We start from the raw sequence: 27754 nt of genomic DNA, 5'->3' as shown, positions 1-27754 counted from the left end.
ATGGAGGGCGGTGGCATCGAGAACCCGGCGTTCGAGACACCCAGCTCCGACCTCGACCAGCGGCACCACGCGGACCCCGCCGCGGAGGTCGGCGGCGCTGTGGACCACGGCGAGCCTTGCCCCGAGGAGGGGCCCTGCGGCTGGGGTCCCTGCACGCCCAGAGTTCTGCAGTTCTGCAACAATTCCGAGGGGTACTTGGCTGCCTACAGTCTGCTGGCCATCTTCCAAGGTAAACTGTCCCTGCTGCCCAGGGCAGAGGCTGTTCCCCGTCCCGGGGCTGTGGGGGAGCCGGGCGGGAGGCTGGGCTGGGGAAGGCAGCGAAGGAGTGGTGGCATTTTGGGTGAGGAGAGACAGTTCCTCTAGCGCTGTGGCTGAACAGTGACGGTAATGGTTTGACTAGGGAAGAAAGTTCTTCTGTGCCCGGGATGGGGAAGTTGCCAGTATTACTCCTTGTACTTCACTCTGTCTGTCCTTTTTTCTTTTCCCACGTACTTTATTGACCATTGGGTCCACGCACCTGTGGGTTCTTTGCTTCATGCACTTGTTGATGCTGCATCACCACTGGCCACAGGGAAGTAGCTCTTCATGTGCTCACACAGGCAGAGACTTAAAAACCAGGGATTAAAACAACAATATAAATATAAAATTGTAGCACTCCCCCCTACTTTCTTACCTGTTTGTTAATTGAAACACTATACTGGCCTGGTTGGGTAGGAGTTTGGGTAAATTTGAAAACAGCAAAAAACATGTGGTTTTTGTTCTCTGAATCCCAGTGCAGCCATCTTCCTAAAATTTAACCAATTATTTAAGTTGACCTTGGGATTAAACTGAAGTTTAGCTTTCCCTAAATTCTGTTTTTCATCTTCAGAGATTCTTGTCCATGTTTTTTGTTTTCTGTAGTGATTGGTTAGAGCCTTAGCAAGACTTAGACTTAGAAAGTAGAAATGCTCACTGAGGGGAGGAGAAAAGCATAGAAAAAATTGAGGTTTGTGAAACTTGGATACTTGTTTGCTAAATTGAGTGATTTGGTCTGTATTTATAACCTTTCAACTTTATTTGACTAGCTGGGAAAGAAAAGGGTGTTTCCTGAACAATTTGGTTTGAAGCTCCTTGTTGTTACTCTTAAAGGGATTTCTACAGAGTGATGGAGGGGAATATTTGGGTATTTGATGTTAGAGGAGAGAGCAGCCTATACCAAAGAAATGCCTGGTTTGGATGGCTCCATTCCATGGGGAACCACACTGGGACAACTGGAATAGTATGAGGAGAAGAGAATTGGAGACTCTGCTTAAAACCTAGAAGGATTTTAATGCTACTTGTGATGCTTGGAGAGTCCTTGCATGAAGTAGTGCCTTAGTAAGTGTTTCTGTGAAATTTTTCTGATTTTATCCCCTTCAGATTCCTAGCATATAGGTTTAGTTTTAGAAAATAAGTTTTTACAAAGTTTTGGGATAAACGTATTGTTTCTTACTTGAATTTGAAAGGTCATGCTACAGCTGGTAGGGTCAGAAGATGATTCCTGTTGCCGTTGTCCTGCCAAATTTGTTTTCTCTATAAATAAAAAGAAGGGGGGTGTGTCTGTGGAAGAACTTTTTACATCATAGCTTTCAATAGTAGCTGAGTAGTAGAAGACTTTTAGAACACACATATAAATGTTTTTGGGTGGTATAATAATAGGTATAGGCAATTAAAAATGCCCTGAATATGACACTGAAAAGATCATTAAATGAAATACAGTGTCTCGAATATTTCTAACATGTCTAAATTTCTTAAAATCAGTCCTTCTGTTCTCATCTGGTTGTTGAGCTGAATAACAAACTCAGCATACTTTAAAATCTTGGTTGTAGTCTGGACAGGTTCCCAACCATAAAAGCAACTTGTGTTATAAGAATCTCTGTCTCCTTAGCAGGTTACCTGTGTTGTTTGTGCCACTCATCCAAATATTGCTTCTGTTATCTGATGCTATATGTATGCCAGGTGCCTAATGAATCTAGTTCAGGTTAGGCCTTAAAGGGCAGAAACTTATGATGTTTGTTTTGGAAGCAGGTGTAGGCATGACTGTTTCAGATCTTGTGACATTCCTGATGTGTTACCTGGATTTTCTGACAAGAATCTTTCCTTTTCTTAAAACATAAAGGAAACTGGGTGCCGAAGACAATTCTTTTTGAGATGCGTGAAAAACTAGGTTCATCAGCAAGAAATTCAGGCTTGTGTGTGAAACTTTGTGAAAATATTCAGGTCTTGCAGCTTCAGAGTTTAGATAAAAGCACACTAAACACACCTAGGATTTTGAAGTTATGTGACCTAACACTGTATTGTAGTTTGGGTCTACCCTCCAAATTACAGAAACCATCACTGAGGAAGATAAGATATACCTATTAAACTTGCCTAATGCACCTCTAGAAAAGATTATTTCTTAATGCGTTGAAGATTAATAAAGTAATCCATAACACGCTTTTGCTGAATGCAAGTTGTTTTCCTAGACTTTTTAAGTGAGTGAAGGTAGTGGATGATTATCTGTAATGACCTGGTATGTTGTGAATCTAACTGAAAGCATGTATTTGTCAGTATATTTTCTAGCTGCTCTTGAAAATAGTTTGGTATCATTAGCGCCTGATATGCTGTATTGCAGCTTCTCAGAAGATTTCAGGTGGAACTTAACTCTAATTTCTGGCCCTTTCTGTTTCAAGTACATGTGAAACCTGTATTTCCAGAATGCAAAACACTTCTTTGCCTAGATTTTTTTTACATGACTAATACCTACTTTCTGTATGGCACTTATAGTTGCCTAAATGTATGATTGCATCTAGTAATACATTAACTGGATATGCTGCAACTCATAGCTATAGTAGAAAACAAGGTAGAGATTATCTCACTATTTTGAGTACAAGAAAGACTGTATTTCTCATGTCATTAATAATTTTTACTAAATTAAACAACAGAACCAGTTTGAGACTGTCTAGTCTAACCTATCTAAAATCTTTGAATATCACTAATATTTTATAGGCTAATTAGACCTGGTACTTTTACCAAGGCATTTTTAATTGTTACTTTTATGTGTTGTTAAAGCCACCATTCTTATGACAGCTGCAAAACATGTATTTTTGTTGAATGGATGAAGAAAAAGAATACGCTTGTGTTTTGTGATAGCAAATAAAGTTGGTTTATAATTAATGTGGATTTTATGCGTCATTACACACTGTACCTAAATCTCTAACAGATGTGGCAGGACAACAAGGTTTTGGTTAGTAATACTACAGTTTTAAGTATTGGGATGTCCTTACAGAATTTATTTTTCAGATCAAGTTGGTATCAGCCAGGTTCTGTCTTTCTTGAAGAGACTTTAGTGATTAATCACTGGGTGATGTAATTGGAGAAGGTATACTGCCATTCATCACATCTGCATTTTTACAGAAGAAGTTAATTATCCAGTATAATTAAATGGAAGGCTTTATGGTTTTAGAATGCAAATTAAAGGTAGTGACTTAAAATACCTGTAAAAGGTAATGCCTTCTAGCTCTGTAATCCACTTGCTGTTTAGCACACCTTCATTCAAGTGTTTTAAAGCCTTAGTAAATGTTTGAAGTTCTGGCAGATGGGAAAAACTTGTTTGTTCATTCCTTCATGCTAGTATTGTTCTTTAGTTAATGCTTCTTTAGAGGAAAATAAAGTTGCTGAATGTGTAACTAATGGCACTGGAAAGATACCTGAATGCTTGTGTCAATCCTGTATGAATTTAAGTGTGATGACTAAACTGACAGGTGAAATTGTCAGCTTCAATGAAGAGGCTGTAGTAGGGTATTGGAGCTAAGATTGTGTAAAGAGTTTGTTCTCATATAGAAAGCTGAAGTTTGGGTATTGGAAAATGGCTGGTTTATTTGGAGTAATTTTTTAAATACATTAGAGCGCTCTAAGGAGATGTTGAAGCTTAGCTCAAGTAGTTGTACTTATGGGTGGTTCAATGCTAGTTGAAAAATAAACACGTTTCTGTCACTAGTCTTGTATTCTCTTCTTGGATAGGCAATAGAAAATCATGTTTTAATTTTAGAGTAACTATAGGGCCTGTGTCAGGGAAGATCCTGATCAGTCATCTGTAAGGTTACAGAACTCAAACATATTTGTACCTCTGACTCTAAGACTTCACAACTATTTTTTCAGGTATATATTTTATTATAGGCAAAATTTAATTAGACGATGATAAAGTTATCTGACAGTGTTATAATTACAACTATTTATCTTGTAACTGAATCCTATTTTGGGACTGCTAAAACCAAACTCATGAGAGTTTAACTACCTAGTCTTTTTCACAGAAACACAGTGTGAAGCAGCGTGGAAGAATTAAGTTAGTCTACCAACAGTGCTTTTGTAAAAATGGACAGGCAGAGTGTTTAAGCATGCACTGGTAATTGTAGTTTAGTTCTACTTTCAGTTAATTTTTTTTGCAGTTCATCTGTGCTTTGGTAGGGCAGCTTGTGCAATGACTTTTTTCCAGGTTGTTCTGTAACTTCAGGGAAGTTACAGATTCAAGGGGCAAACCTTTGCTCAGTTGAAGTAAATCACCTCAGTTGCTCTGAAACAGTTGCAAAGAATTATTGAATAGCTTTACAGTTTTTTATTTATATTCTACAGGATGCATGTTTCACCTTCTTTTATCTTCCCTTTGTGGTGGCAGGGAGTTGGTTGCTTGCAGTAAGTAGAAAACTACGTCCTGAGCTTGCTTCAGCCATAGCATGGATTCTAATGCAAGTTATAACCTTGACTAAAATACCTTTAATTCTTGAAGTATTTTAGAACACCGTAATATATTCCGTTTGAAAACTGTGCTTCAGACAAATACATAGGTCCTGTGCAATCTGACTGGCTAAACTGGCACCTACTATGTACCTGTATTGTACAGCTAGTAAATACCTTATAAAGCAGCCTGGTATAAATATATATAAATTTTAACCTTTCCATCACACAAGGCTAAGTTTAGCTCTGCAACTTTATTGAATTAAAGTACCTTTGACTAATTATCTCCTTTTTTTATTTTGTAGGTATTGTGGTAAACGGCCTGATTAACATTAGTATTTCAACAATTGAGAAGCGTTACGAGTTGAGCAGTTCCCTCACTGGCTTAATCTCTGCGAGCTATGACATTGCTTTTTGTTTATTGTCACTGTTTGTATCTTACTTTGGAGAAAGAGGGCACAAACCACGATGGCTTGCTTTCTCAGCATTTATGCTAGGACTTGGCTCACTTGTATTTTCCCTACCACATTTCAGCAGTGGAAAATACCAATATGGAATTAAAATTGAAGGTAAGCTTATGGTTGTTTTGAAAATTACCCTAAAAAATTAATATCTCTGTATTAACTTGGTGTGACTCCTTAGAACATAATTAATCTCTGTCAATGTCCTAAAACAGGGTGCTGTCTGTAACTGAAAATTGATTCTTTGAAATCCTGAAGTTCAAGAGCTACCTCTCTGCACAGTGAACTTTATTTTTCCAGAAGCAAAGTGTCAATATCAGTTCTTGCTCTTTAGCAACATTTAAATAAAATGCCTTTTTTTTTTGTTTTTGTTTTTTCTTTCTTTTTTTCTTCTTTAATTGATAAATGCAATTAAAATTCATTAAAGAAAAAATTATCTGGCATCTCTTTGTGACTAGGAATCAACCTGGGTCAGCAAGGTAGGAGAAATGTTAAAGCTGTTATGTCTTACCATCTTACCTGAAAGGTGGCTACTGCTTGCATTTCTTTGTCATTTTGAACTATTAAAGGCATATTGATTATTTTATTAACAAGATTTTCTAAGTTCTTTTAAAAAAAGTTGATTTTAATTTATGTATTTATTTGAAATAGAGAGGTAACAAGCAGTAGTGAAGTGTAGGGAACAAAGCAGTACTTAAGTCATGAGTGTAGCTATCTCTCAGTTTTTAAACTTTTCTCACAAAACAAGACTTATCACAGTGTAATTAATGCCAACTATTTGTATTTCAATTTAGTGGCACTCCTATAATTCGGATATGTTTAAAGCAGGATGACTTAATCGTTTAGGATTGTCTTTTTATTGCAGTCTTTAATCAAAATTATGCCTTCAATGACTAAGCATATTAGAGTGCTCACGAAAAAAATCAGTAGCTATGAAGCAACATGATGAAAGTTTGTTGATTCTCAAATTAATATCTTCAGTAGTAATCATTTTGTCCCCTTCTATAAGCTGCCTGCATGTTAGTCTAAAAAGTTGGACAAGCTATTTTTTCCTATCTAATAAATGAGGATCTGAAATGTAAATTAACTGAGCTTTTGCTCAACAAGGTCAGAAGAAACCTTCTTCAGAGTTTTGGGGGCTGTGAGCAGATAATTACTTGTTAGCACTTGGGAGAGGGACAACAGGATGCTTGCTCCTGGCTCTGTTACAGTCCCATTTCCCTATAATTTTGGTTTCAGTATTGACCTTTCTACTTCACTTTGATGAAAGTGAAGCTGAATTTAATACATAAATTTTTTTATTACTAGCTATTCCATAAATTTTTTTATTACCAGCTATAACTGATCATTCCCCCATTCAATTTTAGTTGAAATCCCAAGGAACATATTACTGTTTTATCCAACATCCATCATTGGAGATGCCTGTATATTGATATTGATAGCTTTATTAGGTACATGTTCCACATGGAGTTTTGAAATCTAAACACAGTGGGGAATTTTTGAATTGGCATGTGTTTCTTCACCATAGCACTGTCAGATAACAACAGTTCCCTACTGTTTTGACTGTTGTAATGCAGGTGCCTATGCTGTGCTGGTGGTGAACACATTCAAGATCTTAAGCTGACTTAAACAAAACACTATCAGAAATAAATGACTGAGAGTGCAGGGAATGTCAGCGCTGGGGCAGTCAGTATAAATCTTCAAGTGCAGTGCAACAGCGTCTCCTAACTGTCAAGTAAACCACAGCACAGGATTGTGGGTTGTCTGGTTTAACTAGTTCTGAGGTTGATGAAACATTTTAGCTATACAATTAGTTGCAGAATTTAATAACACCACAGCCCAAAAGCATTCCTTTTAGTTATTTGTGTGAGTTGCTTATAGAGATCCTAATTTTTTTTATTGAGCTTGTATTCGATACTTTGTATTAAAAACCACCACTTCATTTATTTATGAACAGGTCTTGTTAGTGGTTGCCTACTTGATTATTAGTTTGTCTGTTATATGTCAGTACAGTGAGTTTTACATGCAGGATAACTTTAAAGTACAGTTAAATGCAATATTTAATGTGGATGCCATATTAATTAATAAATCTGTTAATTTGTATCTGAAATACAAAATACATCTAGCCTCCAGCATAAATCTTACAGACTTTCTGGAATTTACTGCTTTATCTTGGGATAATAATTTACTTTTATTCTGAGTATACACATATCCTACTCTACAAATCTATTTCATAATTTATTTATCATAATACCACTTCCTAGAAAGAGTCTAATTCATTTCATATTGAAAGATTTGCTAGTCAGTTGTCTGCCTATTATTATTTCAGTTTGGTTTTTTTGAGGGGGGGGGGGGAGTTGGTTTTTTTTAAGCCACCGTAAAATGTGTTTTCTATTTTCCAGAAAGGTTTTAGACTCAAATTTGTAACCCGGGTACAATCAGCTGTTTGTTCTGGTAACATTTCCAGGTTGCATGGGCTGCCGGTGCCTCAGCTGGCTCCCGTATGTGCAGTCAGGGTCTCCCCCTGCTGGTGCATCCTTGACAGAATCGACTTCATTGGACAGCACAGTGGACTGTGAAAACTAAAAATATTATAGGCAATGTACCTTTAAACTTCACTCTCGGATTTTATTTTAAAAACTAAACATGTTTCAATATGTCTGTGACTGTAAATGGGAATCCTAGTTTCTCACTTGACACAAGGAAAATAACTTCATTGTGAAGACAGTCAAACAAGGTACCCAGGATACTTCCTAAGTTTAAAGGAAGGAAAACTTCAAAGACTCTTCCTTTTGAAGTGAGATTTTCTTATGTTTGCCTGTTTCTGTGCAATGGCACTGTATCACGTATTGTCTGCTACAGGAAGTAATGACTTAGATAAGTTTTCTTTAAGTACCTGGTGTGTGGCTAGCACTTTCTTATGCTCTGTTTTGTGAGCCCATAGTGTGGATTGATCTTGCCTCTTCTTTGAATAAGTAACAAGTGTTCTCAGATGTAAAAGGATCTCCGAAAAATAAAGGCTGTAATAATTTTGTAGTGAAATAATTTTGTGAATAATCAGTCTACTTATCTGATCTGGATGACATTTTCATGTATTTGTTCAGTGGGGATCATTACTACCAAATGGATGGGTTTATCCTCCTCCTTAGGGTTTTATGCTCTTATGAGGAGAACCGTGGAAATGTTTCTCCTACATCTTGTCTGTTGGTATTCTGCTATCAAAAGTGCAATGATAGCAAGAGAAAGATGATGACACGGTAATCCCAGTTTTCAGTTCCTCTTTTATCTTCCCTCCTTGCAGTGCCAAATATTACAGCAGCAGACACAACCTTACCCTGCTGTACCACTGCTTTCCTCTTTGTGTGTGTGCACAAGTGCAGAGGTTTTACAATAATTTCTCCTTTTAGAGGCATAGCAGTGTATGCTCTATGAGACAGTGGTGTAGGTTTTTAAGGTTTTCATAGGTGAACACTTTTTCATAGGCAAACACTTCTCAAAAGAGTGAATGTAAAGGAAGGACTATCTTTGCTAATGGCAGAAATCTGTCAGGTAGATTTCCTTAGGTTGTACAGGCTGCTCTGTCACCTAAGAGTGGAAGCTGTTAGTGCTCCTCAGAGTTGTTATAAGGTACAATGAAGTTACATGGGAGTACTCATAACCTGTGGAATGACCATTTGTCAGGTGGTTGGTTGTTTGGTGTTTTCATACTTCTGGTCAATAATACTTTCAATAAGCCAAATCATATTTATAAGGCTATTTCAATCCTGTTTCTTCCTAGAGAGGAAACAAAAACCAAGCCCTGCCAGTAAATCTTTCGGGGGATAGGATATCACAGAAGGCTTGACACTGCAATATTGGATATATTAATAGGTGTGAAAATTAAATTGGAGACTGGCATAAGAGCATTCATTTGTAGTTTATCTTCCAGTACAGATTATTCTTCGAGTTGGACTGTGAGTTAGGTAACAGAATTGTAAAGTCTTGCTGTCTCTGTTTTTCAGACACATGTCAAGCTGCAGGAACCGCTGTTGCTAATGCCACTTGTAATGCCAGCACAAACTCTTCACTTCGCAACTATCTGTATGTCTTTATCCTCGGACAACTGCTGCTGGGAGTTGGAGGAACTCCTCTATATACTTTGGGGACAGCTTTTATTGATGATAGTGTCCCAAAACACAAGTCTTCCCTTTACATAGGTAAACTTAAAACTATTTATAGAACATTGTCTGCATAGATCATAGACTGCAATGCATTCTAAGTATTTTTCTGAATTCCTTTAATTAAACAATCTTGTAATTATTACTTATGTGCATGAAGTATTTCTACATCAGTTACTGTGCAATTTAGACATTAGTCTGCTCTAAATACCAAGTCTTTTCCATTTTCGTTTTGTGGAGCATGGTAAAACTGCATTGAGCACCCTCCTGTTACCTTTTCATGTCAGTAACTGAAAATTGTTAAATAGTTCATGTAAATTGTAAAAATTGTAAATAGTTCATATTCTGTTAACAACAGAATAAGTTGTAGCAAAAAACTTACACAGTATTTTTCAACACCTGTGACTAAAAAGTATCAGTCAGGTCAATAGCTAGATCATATTATATCCTTTAATAATTTAATTTACTTACCTTCTAATAGTAGGCTGTCCACTAAGTGCATAAACACTGGTGTGCCTCATCTGATCAATCCAGTTCTCTAGCCACATAGAAATTTGGCACTTCGCTGTACTGGAGTACAGAGATTGCTTCACTGGGACTGTTTAAAAGCAAAGGAGTACTAATACTTAGCAATAGTTTTTAATCTTTTTCAGTCACCATTCCCTAGGTTATATGCCATTTTATTGCCAAGTTCATTGCAGTCTAAGTGTGTTTTCTATGGGTATGAAGATATTTATTTCCCCCATCTCATATGTAGGCTGATTAAAAGCATATTACCTATACTTTTAACTTGCAGGAGGAATTGAAAACACCTTGGATTCCAGGACTGTTTTCAGACTAGAACAGTATTTTAAGGGGCAAAATTTAAATCATTATCTGTTTGCATGCAAATTTTTCAGTTTTCCCAGGCAAGCTACTTCATTTGATGCCAACAAAGAGCCTATGATAACTCTTAGATGAAAAAGACAAATTTTGGTTTTGCTGTTTCTTTATTTTGAGAGAGAAAATATTACACTTTTTCTTCCTCACCTGCCTTCTCCCCTGAATCTAGAGCAGAATTAGGATTGTCTGCATAATTGGGGGAACAAGAAGTGATATGAAAACTCAGGAGAATGGTGTCAGTGTTTATACTTTTAGAAAAAGTCCAATACGATAAACTAATTCATGCGCAGTCTTCAGGCAACTGAGTTGAGTTTAGAAGAGCAGTGTATTCTGCCTAATATAACAAAACTGGAATGTGAGTGGGTAGGTAGCTAAGCCTTGATTATTTTCCTTGCTTCATGCAATGTATTAAGGGTTTAACTATGTTGTGTTACTTTACCTTAAACAAGAAGGCTTATGCAATGCAGGAAAAATAACAAAACCAAAAAAAAACAACCAACCCACAAAACAAAACCAAAATAAACCCAAACCCACCCCTAAAATGGTCCATAAATAGCAGCTAGCACCTTTTACTCTAAGCCTGCAACTTATAAGTTGGTGTTTTCTTTCTCCTCTACTGGGTGCATTTTCATGAGGACTGGGATATCTACAACTAAGGCCACTGAAGTTAAACAATTCCAAATGGTATTGAAATTGAGTGTATGGGAGAAATAGGAACTTTCTAAGCTCAGTTTGAAGTGCTGTAGGATGAATATGAACATAACTCAGAAAGTTCCTGTGACCATGTCACTATTTCTGAAATGTAGGAAGACCTGGGATATCTGCTCAATATTTATTTTTACTTGACTGTCACATTCTCCATTTCTTTATCCTCTCGCACCCCTCTCACTTCCTGACTCCCCCATAATTTCCTCTTACTAACTAAAGGGAATTAGGTACTTGTGATCCATGCACTTCAGAAACGAATCAGAAATCAGAAATACCGGGGAAACAGTAGGAATTAATGTTTACTAATTAAAGATGAATCTAGTTGCTATTAATTGCAAGCCTTAATCTGCAGAGACAGTGTCCCTGCTGTCAGTGAGTGCTAAACTGCAACAGAAACCTGTCCGGTAGGCCGGGAATGCTGTTGTGGCATCAAAAAAGTCTTGTACTCTTTTGTAGGGTATGGTTACACATGCAACTTTGCAGGTTGGGATTTCTTTGTTGGAGGGTGGGAGTCAGTGCATTTGTTTGTCTTGTTGCTTGTTTGGGTTTTTTTCTTTAAAACTGTCAGGAGCTGTTAAGAGCCTTGGCTTTGTATTTTAAGATATTATTCCAGTCACGCACTTTAATGTAACTGTCTTCTGGTTGTAGAAGATCTACAAAACAACTTACGATTGAAAAATAGAAATAAGAAACCTCTTAAAGATTGTGGATAATACAGTTAAAAACCAATGTTCATAATTTCACTAAGTTTTCACCAGTTATTTTTTAAATGTAGGTACAAAATTTGGAAAAAGGCAATCTAATAATGCTTAAAGGTGCAGTCAGGGAAGTGTCTTTTGCTGAACCTGATTTGAAGCTTCTGAGAGCTGCAGATTTCTTTGTTGAGGCATAATTATAGATTTTGTCTTCTGTGTGTTATAACTGAAGTAGTGACAGTTAAAGTACAGGTTGGCCTACAGAAATCTTTTGGTCTGAAGTTGACTTGAGAACATTATTAAAAGAAAGCTTAAAAAAATAAAGAAGTTATGGTGAACTTGATGTATTTTCTCTTCTAGGAGTTGGCCATGCCATGTCTCTGCTGGGTCCTGCTATTGGCTATGTCTTAGGAGGGCAGCTGCTTAAAGTTTATATTGATATCCAGGTCCCAAAAAGGCAAGATACAACTTAGTTTATTGCTTCCTATTTTCTTTTCCTAGTAATTTTTACTAAAATCAGCATTTCTCCCTGTGAGGAGAAATTTTTTCAGAAAATACTGTGTTTTCAAGAGCTTCATCAACTTGGAAACAAGTTGCACTTTTAAAGGCTTCAAGTTAGTGAGTTACTTCCTAGAGCCAGTAGTGACTCCACTGCATGTAAAAGTTTCTCTGTAGTGCAAATAGTTAGTTCTAGCACTTAAATATTAGGTATCGTAAACCTCAGTAGCAAAAAATGCTTTTTCTTCTGCTTAGTAGTAAATTCAGGGTTAAGCTGCATCTGTTGATGTCTTGTGGAACTGTTTCCTTGAGCAAGAATATTAGGATTAGGATTCTTAACTCCTAGGGAAGAACTTGCTAGAAAATCTGTTTTATAATAGTCCCATTTTTTAAAAAACTGCTATAAATTGTACTAATGTTTAAACTAGCAGCTTCATTTACACTTTTATTTCCTCTGTTTTAGAGCCTTCAGATTGATGCAATGACATTCTGAACGTCTGAATTGGTTTTGGTATAACTAATTGATTATGAGGAATCTTTCTAAATCCAGCATTTCCAGTATCTTGATAATGCCTCAGAATCTTGAAATCAGGGCCAAAGAATAGTCTTTAAATTGGAATGACATTAACTAATGAGTTGAAGGCTACATTTGGTAGAATTCAATATTTTTATAATTGCCCAGTGAAGTTGGTTTAAACAAGCAAAAAATAAATTTAATACATATAAAACTAAGAAAATAGCAATATTAAAAGGCTTTCTGTTAAAATACATTAAAAGGAAATATTCCAGCTCACTGAAATGTGAAATTCAGAAAGGTAAACCTGCTTTTTCTGAATTACTTTTCCAGTACAAAGGTGGATCATGATGACCCACGTTGGCTCGGAGCATGGTGGATAGGATTTCTTGCATGCTTTTTTGGAATTTGGCTTCTTATAATACCTTTTTCATGCTTTCCAAAGCACCTACCAGGTAAAGGTTTAGCAATACTTGACTACTTTGGAAGAGACATTTGTTCATATTTTTGGGTTATAGAATACTAAATGGAATGTTTCATCTTTGATTTTGTTTCTCAGTTAACTGACTAAAATCTGAGTACAAGGGTTTTTTTGTTGTTTTCCCCCTCCAATATGCTGCCTTTAAAACAAGATGAATAAGCTAGAGGGAGGATATTGTGTATGGTGGTCCTGCCCATGGCCAGGGGATTGGGAATAGATGGTCTTCAAGGTCCCCTTTCAACTCAAACCAGCCTGTGATTCTATGATTCTCTATAATGATGGACTGGACTGGAAGCATTACCTAAGTGTGGAGACTGGTGGTCAAAGTCTGAAAGATGCTTGTAGCTAAGCACCCAGGACTATATTTAAAGCTTCTGTATTACCCACCAAGAACAATGTAGAAATCCCGGGAGCATCCAAAGGGACTTACTATACTAATATTGAAGGAGAAATAACAGAGAAAAAGAAAAAATAAAGTAGGAAATGGGAGAATGTGAGGATGATTAAAAAAAAAAAAAAGAAAAAGGGCTTCAGCATACTCTGAAGTTTTTAGGATGTCCCTGATAATATCTTCTTGCAGCCAAGACCTTCCAATAGAAGTATGATGCTTTCAACAAAAATCTTCGTTCAACAATACAATATTTATCTCTTTAAAAATCTGTACCAATAAAACAGGCAAGAAAACCTGTAATATCTGAAAGACTTTTTCCAACTAAGGGAAGCACAAATTTTTGTAGTTTTTTGACATTGTCTAAGAATGCAGGTATTCAATGTTTTCATTGTCGATAAATATGACCATTTGTAGGAACTGCAAAAATTCAGGCTGAAAAAATCCCTGAAACTCATGATGATGGAGGTCAGGTACTGGTTCAGACCAGCAATTTTGGACAAAGTTTTAAAGACTTTCCTATAGCTCTCCTGGTAAGAAAAATCTCAAATTTGCTAAAATTAAATATATTCTGAGAAATGAAATTATTTTCCGTATGTTAGAGGTCTTTAGAAATGTTGTGATAGGGAGAACTTCAGTGTTACTGATAATTTAATGAAAATGCTTTTTGTTGATGCTTGAGATTGTTAGAAAAGCATATTACTGAAGTTCCATTTCATAGTATCTACTTTTAAAATATGACTTTTACTTTACTTGGTACCAAAATCAAATAATTTCCAGAGCATGATGATAATTTCTCCCCATAGGTACTCTTGAGGAATCCAGTGCTCATGAGTCTAATAGTAGCCAGCTCTTCAGAAGCTTTAGTTGCCACTGGATTTGCCACATTTCTACCGAAGTTTATAGAAAATCAGTTTGGAAAGTCGTCAAGTTTTGCAGCAACTCTTGGAGGTAATACGGCTTTTTAATTTTAAATCTGATATATATTGTGTTGAACACTTCATTAACATTAGAGGTGGAAGATTATATGGGTATCTTTTTTATATGAGATATTTGTGAATGTATTTAGATGAAATATAGTAATCAGAGCAGTATTTTTGTTAATTCTTGCCTGCACTTAAGTACTGTAGTACTACTCAAGTACTCTATCTACTTACTCAAAGTAGACTGAGGATTTTGTGTGCTGATTAAACTTTTAGTTTACCAGTAGTTTATTCCTTTCTTATTCTTGGTGAAAAACTCTTAATTTTCCTTTATTTAAAATTGGCTGAAGGAGCATTAGTATCTTAGTCCCTACCAAAACAGTCAAGATGAAGGACAGCTAGGGAGAAAAATCCGTGCTTATCACAAATAAGAAGTTGACTTTGCTGGTCTCTTCTTTAATTCCACGCTGACATTACAATGAGTTTGCAATAAAATGACTGAATATGTAATAAGTCTGTTATATATCTGGCTCTTCTGTAGTTGGCTTCCTGTCCCCTGTTTATTATCCGATATGCAGAAGTAATTGGTAGAACAGGAGAGAGCTATAAAAAACTGAGTATTGGAGAAACAGAAAACATCAGATGGAAGAGCTGTGCTCAGTAGTCTCACATCATTGACATAATTAATTCTTAAGAATACCAACCAGATTAAGGCAGAAATGTCCATAATGCAACAGATGCTTGCAAAATTTAATATTCATAGAATGTGTCTTGCTAAGCTGTAGAGTGCTGCAATATAACTATGGTAGTTGAGCTGCTCTTTTGCCAAGAGAAATGTGTTTTTGGAAAGTCTTTCTGAATTACTTCTCTGGGCAATATTAGATCGTATTGCTGCATCAAAACAAAGCATCTGTAAGTTTTACATAAAAACATTGGAATATATGTACAGTTTTTAACCAAAAACTAGGAGTGAAGTGGAAAACTGAGTGTTGCGTTTTTTTGTCCACAGACCTTAACTAAATGTCTTTGAGTTGAAAATACTGACAATTCTTATTAAATGTACAGCTTGAAAGAAATGCCTACAATAATGTTGAGAGCTGGTTGTATCTGAACTGAGCTTCTTAGTCTAAGCATTACCAATGATCATGGAAGCTATTGAAACTATCATTGACTGTGGTTTGTGGAATGCCCAGGTCTGCGCCCTAGGCAGTTTTGTCACTGAACTCTCCTGAACTCTCTGTAAAGTTAACTGTCTCAGATTGGTGTAAGTTATACTGAATTTTTTCTTGTATTTTAGATTTGCCATATAAAAATGCTCAGTTATTTATCTGAAGTGCAAAGAGGATAAAATATGGTGGACTACATAGACTGTGAGATCAAATCTGACCCACTGATCTAGACTTTAAATCTTTCAGTAGATGTCTTGCATCTTGTGTGCTGTCTCTTGTGTTTATGTTCTTTTATTAACAAGTTCATAACAGATGTATAAGAAAGAACATGGACATGTCAAAAAAACACCAGAATTTTCTGTTTTTGGGGAGACACCTACTGGTGTTCAGAGATTCCCACACCATAGTGCTCCTAAGTCATCTAGTTTGGCTGTGCTGAAGTTGGGATTTGGACAACTATAAATTACACTGTCCAGCTAAACCTCTGGAAAGGCTAAAGGTGATGTAACAGTAGAATAAATTATTCATGTAGTTAGATTCTGGTAGTGTGGTTTGAAAACCATATCACATGGACTGCATTTTGCAGGTAACTGTTTTGATTTCTTTTCTTAGCATAAAATTGCTTCACAGTTAAGTCCTGCACTTTTATGTGACTGTTCCTTGTCTTGTTTTCCTCTAGGACTTGTGCTAATTCCAGGAGCAGCGCTAGGCCAAGTCATAAGTGGTTTCTTGGTTTCCAAGCGCAAAATGGATTGCAGAGGCATAATCAAGTTCATGATAAGCACCTGTACAGTGGCCTTAATACTAAACACAGTGTTTTTATTTGCTAAATGTGGGAATGAACCTTTTGCAGGTGTCTCTGAAACATATAATGGGTAAATATATTTTAATGCACTCTTGGCTTTAATATTAATATTTATGCAATTGCCATAGTTTCAAATAGTACACACCAGTAATGTTTAAAAGCAGAAGGAAGACAACTAGCTATTCCAGAAGTCTGCTCTCAAGTGTCAGTTATCCCACCATAAACTAACAGAGCCAGAGGCAACAGCAGCTGTTTGAAGGTCTGCCAAAGAGCCAGATGGTGCTGTGCAAAGTAACTCAAGTAGGCTGGTACTGCTAGATGCCATCTAAAAAAAATCATAGGCGTCAGGTGTATGCTGTGTAAGTTGGTAAATAACTTACCAATACCTTTTTATTGTTTTCCCAAATCCCCCATTTTATGCAAAGGCTAGATACCACTATCTTGTATAAAAGTATAATCTGGTCGTTCTTCTCCAATGCATAAAAAGACACTTGAAGCTAAATGAGATGGGGAAGAGGAGGGGTGCAGTTTGCTGACACAATAGTATGATATGTACCATGAAAACACAGAACATGGCTTGGGGAGGAAAGGGGTTTTGTAGCCTCTAATGCCCGTGCCAGTTGGTGGAAAGTAGAAATTTACTGGTATGCTAAATTTTGCAAAGTGAATCAACAGAGTTCCATACACTGGTGGCTGAAAGAAAATAAAAAACCTTAGAGCCCAAAAAGCCCAAGTGACAACTCATTCTGATTTCATCTTTACAACTTGCTATATAAATTGACAGTATAGTTAAAGGCCAGTGTTGAAATGACTAAAACATGGCTTTGCTTCAGTGTCTGAAAAATTAGCAGACAGATGACTTTGACAACTCAGAACTGTGAATCATAATTCAGATTTTGGCTACAGAAAGGTTATAGTTACATATTTAGCAAAAGAATCTGTTGTCATCAATAAAATGCTGAAGATATAGTGTAGAAAATTGTATATGAAATTACCAGTATTTTTATATCAGGTCCTATGATAACAGGCAGCTGACAAAGGTTACAGCTGAACTGATTTTCATCCTAAGTTAAATACCACTAGCTTGTATTTTACAGTTTTGTGTAACTTTATCAGTTGTGTAGCTTAACTCTTGCTAAAGGCTACTTGTCTACAGCAATTGGAAGCTAACCAGTCCTGAAATATATCTCTTCCCTTGGTATCCATTATAAAAAATGGCTCATTTCTACCTTATTCAGTGTTACGTGTTGGATTATACTTTGCTGGATGTGTGCATCAGAATAGCTGCATTAATGCAGTGCCAGTTCTTAAACTGTTTTCCATGAAGAAATAAAATATGTAGCAGTAACTTTAAAAAAATAATAAATTTATAAACTTGTGCAAGAACAGCTGAGTGTTTGCCTCCTGCTTAAGCTACTGAACAAATGCTTCTGAATGAATAAATTATGATACTTATCTGAGAGTTGACTTGGAATTTGATGTAGATTTTTGTGGAGAATTTCAAGAAATCTTTCATGACAAGTGTTATCTTCTTATTGAAAAATAGCTTAGAAAGGTGAGAGAAGCTTTTACAGTTTTTGTCTCAGAATTATATGAGTACAGGATAACTTGTGTTAATGAAAGCAGCATCTTACTTTTATTAACACTGTTTATTACTAAATTAGGCTATCAGCAGAACTAACATAATTTTGTCCAACAGGCACTTCAAATAATTGCTTTTGCCAAATTCTATTGCCCAGTGCTTCCCTGAAAACTTGAAGAAACAGAAATGCAGTGACTACTTCTGTACTTTATTTCCTCACGTCTCTGGGACTCTTTAAAAACTCCTGTAGAGGTTTTTAATGAGTGGTTGATCATCGCATCTGCTAGATTTTTAGAAAAGCCAGGAGTATCTTTGTTGTATTTTTCTCTGACTGGGTACAACTAAGTGTTCATTTCCTCTTTGGAGGTTGGGGAAAGAGACAGTGCACATGTAAACAGGACAAATGCCACCAAATTGATTAAATATTTCTAGGTTTTTCATGCCTCACAGGCTAGGAAGGCACTGAAGGTAATCTGATTAGTGAATTTGCTTATTGTGCACTGTAGTTCATTCTTCCTAGTTAAAAGAATTGAAGTTAGTTTGCTTAGGCTTAGAGCACAACTTAATTTAGTGGGGGTTCTGCTGAACTACAACAAAATGGATTTTATATGTATATGTTATGATGTCCCTAATATACCATTTGAAGTTTGAATGTATGTAAGTTAATTCCTAGATAAACTATTTCTCCTATTGGTATTTTTTTTTGTCATCTCAAATTCTCACAAATAAACATACCTTTAGATAAGTAATGTGGATCTTTAATTTTACAGTACATTATTTAAACTCTAGTGGCAGTGTCAGTAACCTGGTTTTAGCTCACTGAACTTTTAACCTGTGAAAATTCTTTACATATTAATTAACTACAATTTGAAAATCAAAGAATGTTTTTATTCTCTCTGGTTATGCCTTAGGACAGTCCTCACACAAACCAAAGTGATCTTTCATGCTAATAATACAGTGGTACTACTTTAAATAAAACCATCTGATTACCTGTATTGGAAGTAAATTGAAAGTAAATATAGTGTGCAAGAGTTAAAGCAAACTCTATTATTAGTTATTCCCAAACAGCCAGAGGGAATCTTTAAGGTCCTTCAGGGTGTGTCATTGCACTCTGCATTTAACATGTGCAGTTGTCTTTGTGCTCATACAATTTAGATGTCTGCATGGCAGTGTTAGAAATAGTAAAAATGAGGTAGCTTTGCAACTGGACTCAAATCAGAATGGGTTAAAAATGTTGGAGTATGATCAGTAGAATAAACAACTCCAAATACTGGTTTTAATCTTGTATTTTTTTCTTGAAATTATAAATTGAAGAAATTCAAACACCTAATGGGAGGGAGAGGATAAGAGTTGAGCTGAGATGCAGAATTTTGTCATCTCTTTTGTGAGCAGGAATTGGAGGAATAAGCTTTGGATAGAATAACAGCATAAAAATAACTAGGTGTATAATGAGTGGAAAATCTAGAGCTCTAACTACTATGCTTATTTTTAAACAACTAAGTGTATAAATAACATGAATAGAGTATTTAAAATTTTATTATGCTATAAATACTGCTTTACTTATTTACATATCTTCTGTTTTCCAATTGCTTTATTAAAAGCCTATTAACTTCTGCTTTCCAGAACAGGCTCTCTATATAACTTAACAGCACCATGCAATGCTAACTGCAGGTGTTTGCGCTCCAGATACTACCCAGTTTGTGGCATTGATGAGGTCCAGTACTTCTCTCCCTGTTTTGCAGGATGTGCCTCATATCTCGTTAACAACATGGAAAAGGTACTTTAGGCAATGAAAATATGGTTTGTTCTGGTTTCCTGTAAAATGTGCTGTATTTCAAAATGTCCTTCCCTACAATACCAAATGTAGGTTGTATTTAACAAAATCCAGCGATTACCATACGCAGTTCACTTATGGTACTTATGTGACTTCCACTGCAGGTCTCTTAACATGTTCACTGCCACAGTGCTAGTCCTCCCCAGTTGTTGGGAAGGCATTTGTGAGTTGAAGCCAGGTCAAGCCCATTGCTCTCTGAAATGTTTCTGGTAGTTGTCTGGCTTTTTATATTTAGTTTTTATACTTTATGTGCGGCACACTCCCTGCCCTTCACTCCCCCCCCATTGTCATGCTGGTCTGGCTAACTTAGGAAAATGTTCCCACTCTCTTAATGAACTCAGAAGCATTATATCTCTGTTGATTCACTGAAGTGGCATAGCTGTTTATTTTCTATATAGCTTTCTTTGCAACAATTCTGGTCATTCACAGTGTGCATTGTTCTGTGCTTTTTCTGGGCACAACGGTCTTTCCCACCTCTGGGCCGTCTATTGTTATAAGGGTTTACTGGTTAGCCACAGTGTTTCTCACTTGTGTGATGCCATTCTCCAAGTGTACATCTACCAGTCTTCCTAATGCTGAAAAGAAGTTAAATCTAAATTTACTTTAAATAGAATTGACAATCAGAAAAGTCTGCAATTGTCTTGAAGTTCTGAAGAACCTGAAGTTCTTATCCGGGTCTTTAAGCAAAATGCAATGTTTATTTTATACATGACAGCCTGCTTCCGTGAGTTTTGAAAACTTGATTGTCAGTAGCCCCTGTTTTAGGAATGGTAAGCCGTGAAGGTGCCTAGGTTATTACCAAGCCTTCCTAGAACTCAGGGCTTTCCATGCTTATCTCTTCTAGTACAATAGACTCTTGAGCAGGGATATGGGAGCAGTCTAGAGAGATTCAAAAGGCAAGCTGACCTAGGAAAGGCCTTTATACTTTCTGTATTGGAAAATGAGAGACAGTATTATCCATTGGAAAATGTAAGAGAGTAACTACTTCTTGCAGTTGAAATTACACACTTCGCTGACATATTATATTTTTCTATGAAAACAAATTCTGTGGATTTGAATGAAGAGTGTATTCCATTTGTTCACCTGCATATAGAAATGGTCCTATATTGCTTCTATTCTTTCCTGCTTAAGTTTTTAAGCGTAGGGTTTGCCTCTCTGCAAATGGTTTGCCTCTAACTTAGGCAAATTTTTTATGCTTGTGGATAAAAGCTTACAAAGCGTACGAAATAGATACTATCGCTGTCTTTTTAGGTCAAAAATCCAAAAATACTTTTTGCTCAGGTGAGTGGATCAGTCAAGTTCTGGTAAGCCTGTTTTAAAAATTAGCATTAGTGTCATGTGCTTATCAGGAAATTGACTATTTCCCATAAAGTAAGGTCAATGTCTATTCTTGTCTTCTGTCATGCAAACGTGATGAAAATTTACCAAAATGTGCCATTTTGTGTCATTCTGGGAGCTAAATTTTGTCTTATAAATTATTTGTAGACATACCACAACTGTTCCTGTGTTGGGAAACCAAAAAGAAATGGTTCAAAAAACTTTCCCTATGAAGCTGTTCCTGGGAAATGCCCCACACGATGCAACTTGTTACCTTTATTCCTGACCTTCTTCTTTTTTGCTGTTGTTTTTACATTTATGGCTACTACTCCAACAACTGTGGCCATTCTCAGGTATGTTTTTTGGTCTGTAAGAAAGGTGACATTTCCTTTGAAAACTACTATCAGTGAAATACTTAATTCTTCTGCTTTGCAATGCACTATTTTAACAAGGTTGAGTAGTATGCAAGCAGTACTTCAAACAGAGCATAGTCATAACACTGTTCACTCTTGTTAGTAGATAAGTTTTGAATTTATTTTTAAAAAATCTTTCTACCATGTAGCAAAATCCATTTTATGGATTTTGAGCACTCTTGACTCTTTTAGCTAAAGCAAAAAGGAATAAATGTGCTTTGTGCTTTGATGAAGAAAATATTTGGCTAGCCTATTGATAGTGTTGTCAGCATTTCAAATTGTATCAGGAAAAGGACAAAATAACAATTAGTCTTGTATTTTCAGCCTTAGATTCCTGTCTCAATTCAGAGTTCTAGCTTGAAAAAATTGTAGTCTGTCAAGAACTGCAGACTATTTCCCATGCTACTGATGTTGTATGTATGATGGTCACTAATATAAAATGGGATAGTGAGTTAACCAGTGGTTTTGCCGTCTTTCAAATTGCTGAAACTTATATGCATGAAATAAAGATTTTGTTTGTTTGTTTTTATTTTTTAAATGCGCTTCTCATTCTGAATTTAAAGCTGTTTTGTGTTATGTTGAAGTTTGACTTGTAGTCCTAATACTTCCAGTGAAAAGATAATCATAATGCATAAGCATATTGCTTTGTGAGGTTGTGGCTAGATGCCCTTTGGCAAGAGGCTGAGGAAATCAGTAACATCCTCCAGCAGTGCTTTGTAATAGCCTCCTGTCCAGGTTTGGTGTAAATGTGAAATTAACAGCTTGTCATATTAGTGTGGAGGCAGAATAACATGAAGTTCTGCATTATCATCAAAATTGAGCTGCCATAGTTTTATTCAGTAATTCTAAGCAGTAGCATTTGGATATTTGATTCCTTATATAATTCAGCTGAAATAGTGCAACAGTTTTTGTGGAAAAAAGGACTATTAGTAATTTTTGAAAAACTAATTTAAATATCTAAAATGTCGGTAAATGTTACAGTATATTCAAATGTCTTTTCTGTGAGCCTGGTTTGGGTTTGTGCTATTTCAAACATAAATTCATATATTCATGATAGTGTTCTACTACTAGAAATAATCAGCTGCATGATGTGGAACTCATTCTCCTTCTCTTAATTGCCTTTATGGATACTAGAATCCTAACACTTCTTTATGTACAGTAGCTCAGGATTGCATCCTAGCACTGTTTTAATTTCCTTGCTTGTTCTGTGGAAAAAATGTTCAACAGTGTATCAGGATGCTGATAGCAAGCTTCCTTTTTATTTATACTATTTTGTTAAACTAGTTAAATCTAAAATTTCTTGATGGGCTACTGGTGTTTTTTCTGTCTTCTATCTAAACACCACTTGAAATAGTTGGGTTACTTGTTCTGCACACTGGATTTCTAAACCTCTCAGCAATTAACAGGTTAAAAGAGTATATAGAGAAAAAGCATATTCATTGAGGGACACAGCACAGAAGTGGAACTTGTTTACTCTGTCTTAAACTGCAAATCTTGTTTACAGGTGTGTGCCAGATAAACAGCGCTCCTTTGCTCTTGGAGTACAGTTACTGTTTCTGCGAGTACTGGGTATGACTTTCCTGTTGAAATGTTTGCCTTTGAATAATCTACTTGTTTGAAATTTTTTTCTAGGCTTTAAAATAATGCCTTAAAAAGCTTTCAGAGACATTTGAAGCAGTCTGTCTTTGGCTTATAGGATATGCTTGTAAGGTAACATCTGGATTCACATTCATTGTTGATAGGCTAAAGAGAGCATGAATGCTCTTTCTCACTCTTATGAGCACAAACCAAATACCGGTACCTGTCATTCTTTCAGTAAAAGACATCTGGTGCTAGTTTCCCCAGAAGAAGGCCTGTTCTGAAAGCTGATTTAAGAATTGATGTTATAGAAAACAGGTTCATGTAACATCTGAAATCCAGAAGTTAAAAGAAAAGTGAATATGTGGAGCCTTTCCTCTTCTTCCTTCCTTTAAAGTGTCTTTGACTTTAGCACTTACTGAGATTGTAGGTAATTGTACATAAATAATTATAGAGTATAATGTGGGAAATATAATACTTTAATTCCATATCTAAGCATCTCCAGCATTTTAGTAAGACAGATGAATCTCTTTAAGTGAAACAAAGGTAAGCATATGTATTTTCTGGTCCACAAGCATTTGAATTTTCTCAGGCATAATGAAAATTCTTGTTTTAGTAGTAGATAGTTTTTAAATGGTATATTTAATTCAAGACTGGGACAAGATGCAGTTGCTGATTGGACTTGTATGCCAATATTTAGTACTGTAGTCATTCCCCCCTCCTTTGAGATTACATATCTAACACTTGCAGTGTGAGTTCTGCCTCGCTGTATTCAAACTGTGATTAATAAAGGTCATTCTACTGATAAAATGTAAAAAATGTAAAAAAAATAAAAGCAAGCATCCTCACAGGTAGAAATAAGATGGAAGACTGTGATCAGTGTTGTATGAGGGTCCCTCTGTTTCATTTTACTCAGAGTTCAGATATTTACATTACATCTCTAATTCCTGACTTCACTGTGGAGTGATAGAACTTTTTGCACTACCTGTAATATGGCTGAAGAAGGCAGTAACTAACAGCCTTACTTACCAGCAAGGTATTTTTTGCTGTAGGCTTTTAAGAATCACACAGGGGGTTTTAGGCTGAAGACCTAGTGAGGAACATAGCTACTTGGTTACCTCTAGGAGAGTTTAGGCCTTGGGTAGTTGGGTAGACATGCAGTGATGTACCTGGTGTGTTTATTCTAAAATTGACTATACTTGGATGCAAGACACTTGTGCATTATAACACACAAAAATCACATGGAGTTAATAAAATCTGTGCAAGAATAATTTTAAACACTGCTTTTTTTTTGGTGAAATTTTTACTGGAAGCTTTGCTACATCTGAAGAATGGGGAGAAATGTGTAACTGAACATTTAACATAATGATATATTAGTTCTCTTAATTTGGAACAGATTGGTGTGTATTAGAAGAAAGGAACTTTTTTCCTTTCAGTTAAATACCTGATTTCTGGATTAGTTTTTTTCATCATTGATTTTAATTATTTTTTCCAGTGAAGACAGAGGAAGTTAAGAAGCTCAAGTCTTTGAATACATTTCTTGCTTAACAAAGTGAGAGCTGTATAATGAATTAACTCTCTGCATCCTGCCTATTAACTGAGAGCAATGTTAGGTGCAGACTTACTATGTAATATGAAGCCTGTGACTTTGATTAAAAATGTTATGTTTAGTGTTTGGTTCTCCCATTTTATCTTCCCCACCAGCTTGGTATTTCACTGTATGCATGAAAACTAGTATGCCAAGTAACTCAAACATTCTAACGCGTTGCTGTGTTTTTTAGGTACTATTCCTGGACCAATTTTGTTTGGTGTTGCTATAGACAAGAGTTGTACTCTGTGGGATATTAATGAATGTGAAACTAAAGGAGTTTGCTGGGTATATGACAATGAAAGAATGGCTTATTCGCTGATGGGCATAAGTAAGTCTTTTATATTAAATACATATACTAGGTAATATATATACTGACCTTGTCTGCTAGATGGGAATTATTTTGATATCAAACCTTACACTTTTCATTTTTGCCAGTAGTGTTTTTAAAATTATTTTCATAAATGGTCAGCAAAGTATTATGGAAGGAGAAACTCCACAGTAAGAAAACCTTAATGGTCACGTTAAAAACTCTTTTAATAATTACACAGAATAATTTTGCTCTTTGATTTTGCTGCATTTTTTCACTTTATTTACTAGATTTTTAAGGCACTGGCTCACACTTCAGTTTGTCTTCAGGGCAATGAGCATGATTGGGGTATGAAGATGATGAGAGGGATGGAGCACCTCTCCTACAAAGAAAAGGCTGAGAGAATTGGGTTGGTTCAGCTTGGGAAAGTGAAGTCTCCAAGCTGACCTTATTGAGGCCTTTCATTACCTGAAGGGGAGCCTACAAGAAAGATAGAGAAGGACTCTAAAAGAGAGCATAGTGAACAAGGGGTAATGAACTGAAACTCAGAAGGTATGTTTTAGTTACATATTAGGAAGAAACTATTTACTGAGAGAGTGGCCAGGCACTGGAACAGATTGCGCAGACATGTTATAGATGCTCCATGCCTGGAAGTGTTTAAGGTGTGGAGCCCTGAGCAATCTGATCTAGTGGAAGGTGTGCCTGCCCCCAGCACAAGAGTTGGAGGTAGACAGACTAGGTTCCCTTTCAACTCAAGTCATTCTGTGATTATCTGGGTTGCCTGTTGGCAGTTAAAGTCTTGGGAGCTTTCTTCCTCTTTTTGTGTTTCAGTTCTTTCCATAACTTATATAAAGTTCTTGAAATTATGTCTGAGCACTAGTCAGAAAAATTCCTGACTTGTTTAACAATTTGTTCCCTTCAAATGTGTGGTATATATGCCAGTGGGAGAGAGGGTGTAGGCTAAGCTTGCATCTGAGATGAAGTGCTGATGTCCTGTATTCTAGCAGCTGTGATATTTACAGTGTGTAAACTGAAGTACTGATGTCTAATTCTAAAACTGAAAAAGCAGCAGTCACAGCTTGAGGTTAAGGATCTCAAGGCATATCTGTGATCAGATACAATCCCTCTGGTTTTGCCCTTCTCCTTGGCCTTCCAAGTTGTGCAAACATCTTTGTATAACTTTCTAAGACAGCTGACAAGAGAATACTTAACAGGTATTCTATGTGGGAAGTTTTAGTTTCTGGAAGAGACAATACTGATGTAACAAATGACAGTACTGAAACAAGAAATAAGAAAGATTTGCACTTCAGGCTAGAATGGGGTCAAGAAATACAGAACTGGAGCAAAGCAAAAATTGGCAGGCAGGTGAGGGGTCTAAATTCAGCTGTATGACTGTCTTTATCTGCCCTTTGCCATTCATATAAAGTACATTTAAATGGAGGCTATGAATTTCAGTCTTACAGGGTGTATGTAACTCACCATATGAAGCTTTATAGATGAGTGGAACACTGCATCTGCTACTGAAAGTGACTGTGATAAAAACTCTCCTCTTCTTTGCATTAAGGTGCTGCTTGCAAAATCGTCACAATCGTCTTTGTGGTCATGGCGGTGTATTTCTACAAGCCTCCACCAAAAAATAGAGCCCTGCGTCAAAAGACTTCAGAAAAGACAACTGCTATACGCACATAAATTACGAGCAAATAAGGGACTTTTGAAAGAAAACTGCAAAAATAAGCATTATTACAACATTTGTACCGAAGTTCTTCTACACAGTTGCCTAAATAGAAAAGATCATATTCAACATCTGAACAGCTTGAAATATTTTGAGTCTGTACTATTCTCTAATTTGCTAAACATTGTTTAGTATTCCATTGTGGCAATCCAAAGAAGTTACACTGAAATTTGCAGTCTAATTTTAAAAATCTGGTATGTAACTTAATTGAAATAAGATGGAATACTCTGATCATAAAACAGGAAAAATAAAGTGGACTGAGCTGTATTTATCCCTAAATGTTACTGTAGTGGGAGAAAACAAGTAACTTGGTATATTGAAGGGAACTGTATATGTTTAAAAAGGACTTGATGTGCACATAAGCTGGGCTAGTGCCTTTGGGGATTTTTCTGTAGGAACACTTGGTAATGTGTGGGTTTGGCTATGTTTTAGAAATATTTTTACATGTTATCTTAATGGCATAAGTTCATACTTAAGTATTTGTAGGAAAATGTAAATAGCTATGATAGAACAGCTGGGTTGCAAAATCAAAGTATTTGTTAATTTAGATACTTGAATTTCTGTCTGGAATATATACAGAAACTTGCTGTCCGGCTGCTTTATTTAAGCAATCTAAAAATGTTTCTATAAAATTATAAAGTAAAACCTATTTTCTTACTGCATCTGTGTGTGTATGCTTTGTCATTTCTAAATATGACTGACTTCTTGACTCCAAGAAACACGATGAAGGCTAACAAGAATGTGTATGGAAGAATCAAAACTAAAATATGGCTTTATTTTCTTTCTGACTTATGTTCTAGTTTTATTAACTTAATAAAATTAACGTTATTGAAGCCGTATTTGTATAGCACAATGCAATTGGTCACAGGTTAGCTATTGTTACCAGACATTAAACAATGTTGCCTACTACTGAAGTATCATTCAATATTGACAGGAAAATTTTAATGAGTAAGATACCCTCTACACTTGCTTTACTTTGGTAGTATTT

General features: G+C 36.1%; 1 protein-coding gene across 1 annotated transcript; it reads left to right on the top strand.

Annotated features, from left to right (window-relative positions):
• LOC311165030 (solute carrier organic anion transporter family member 4C1-like) lies at positions 1-26723 on the top strand (the record flags this gene model as incomplete). The annotated part of the gene is made up of 13 exons (XM_084224736.1): positions 1-229; positions 5037-5300; positions 9194-9388; positions 11995-12091; positions 12980-13101; positions 13933-14048; positions 14322-14466; positions 16287-16482; positions 19618-19771; positions 21314-21498; positions 23063-23127; positions 24918-25055; positions 26599-26723. 13 exons carry the CDS (start codon positions 1-3, stop codon positions 26721-26723), a joined length of 2031 nt encoding a protein of 676 aa, XP_084080862.1.
• Positions 26724-27754: the final 1031 nt, after the last annotated feature.

The sequence above is a fragment of the Fringilla coelebs genome, assembly GCF_963513975.1.
Source record: "Fringilla coelebs genome assembly, chromosome: Z".
Lineage (NCBI taxonomy): Eukaryota > Metazoa > Chordata > Aves > Passeriformes > Fringillidae > Fringilla > Fringilla coelebs.
The sequence above is the reverse complement of the archived record's forward strand: the minus strand, read 5'-3'. Positions and strand labels throughout refer to the sequence as shown.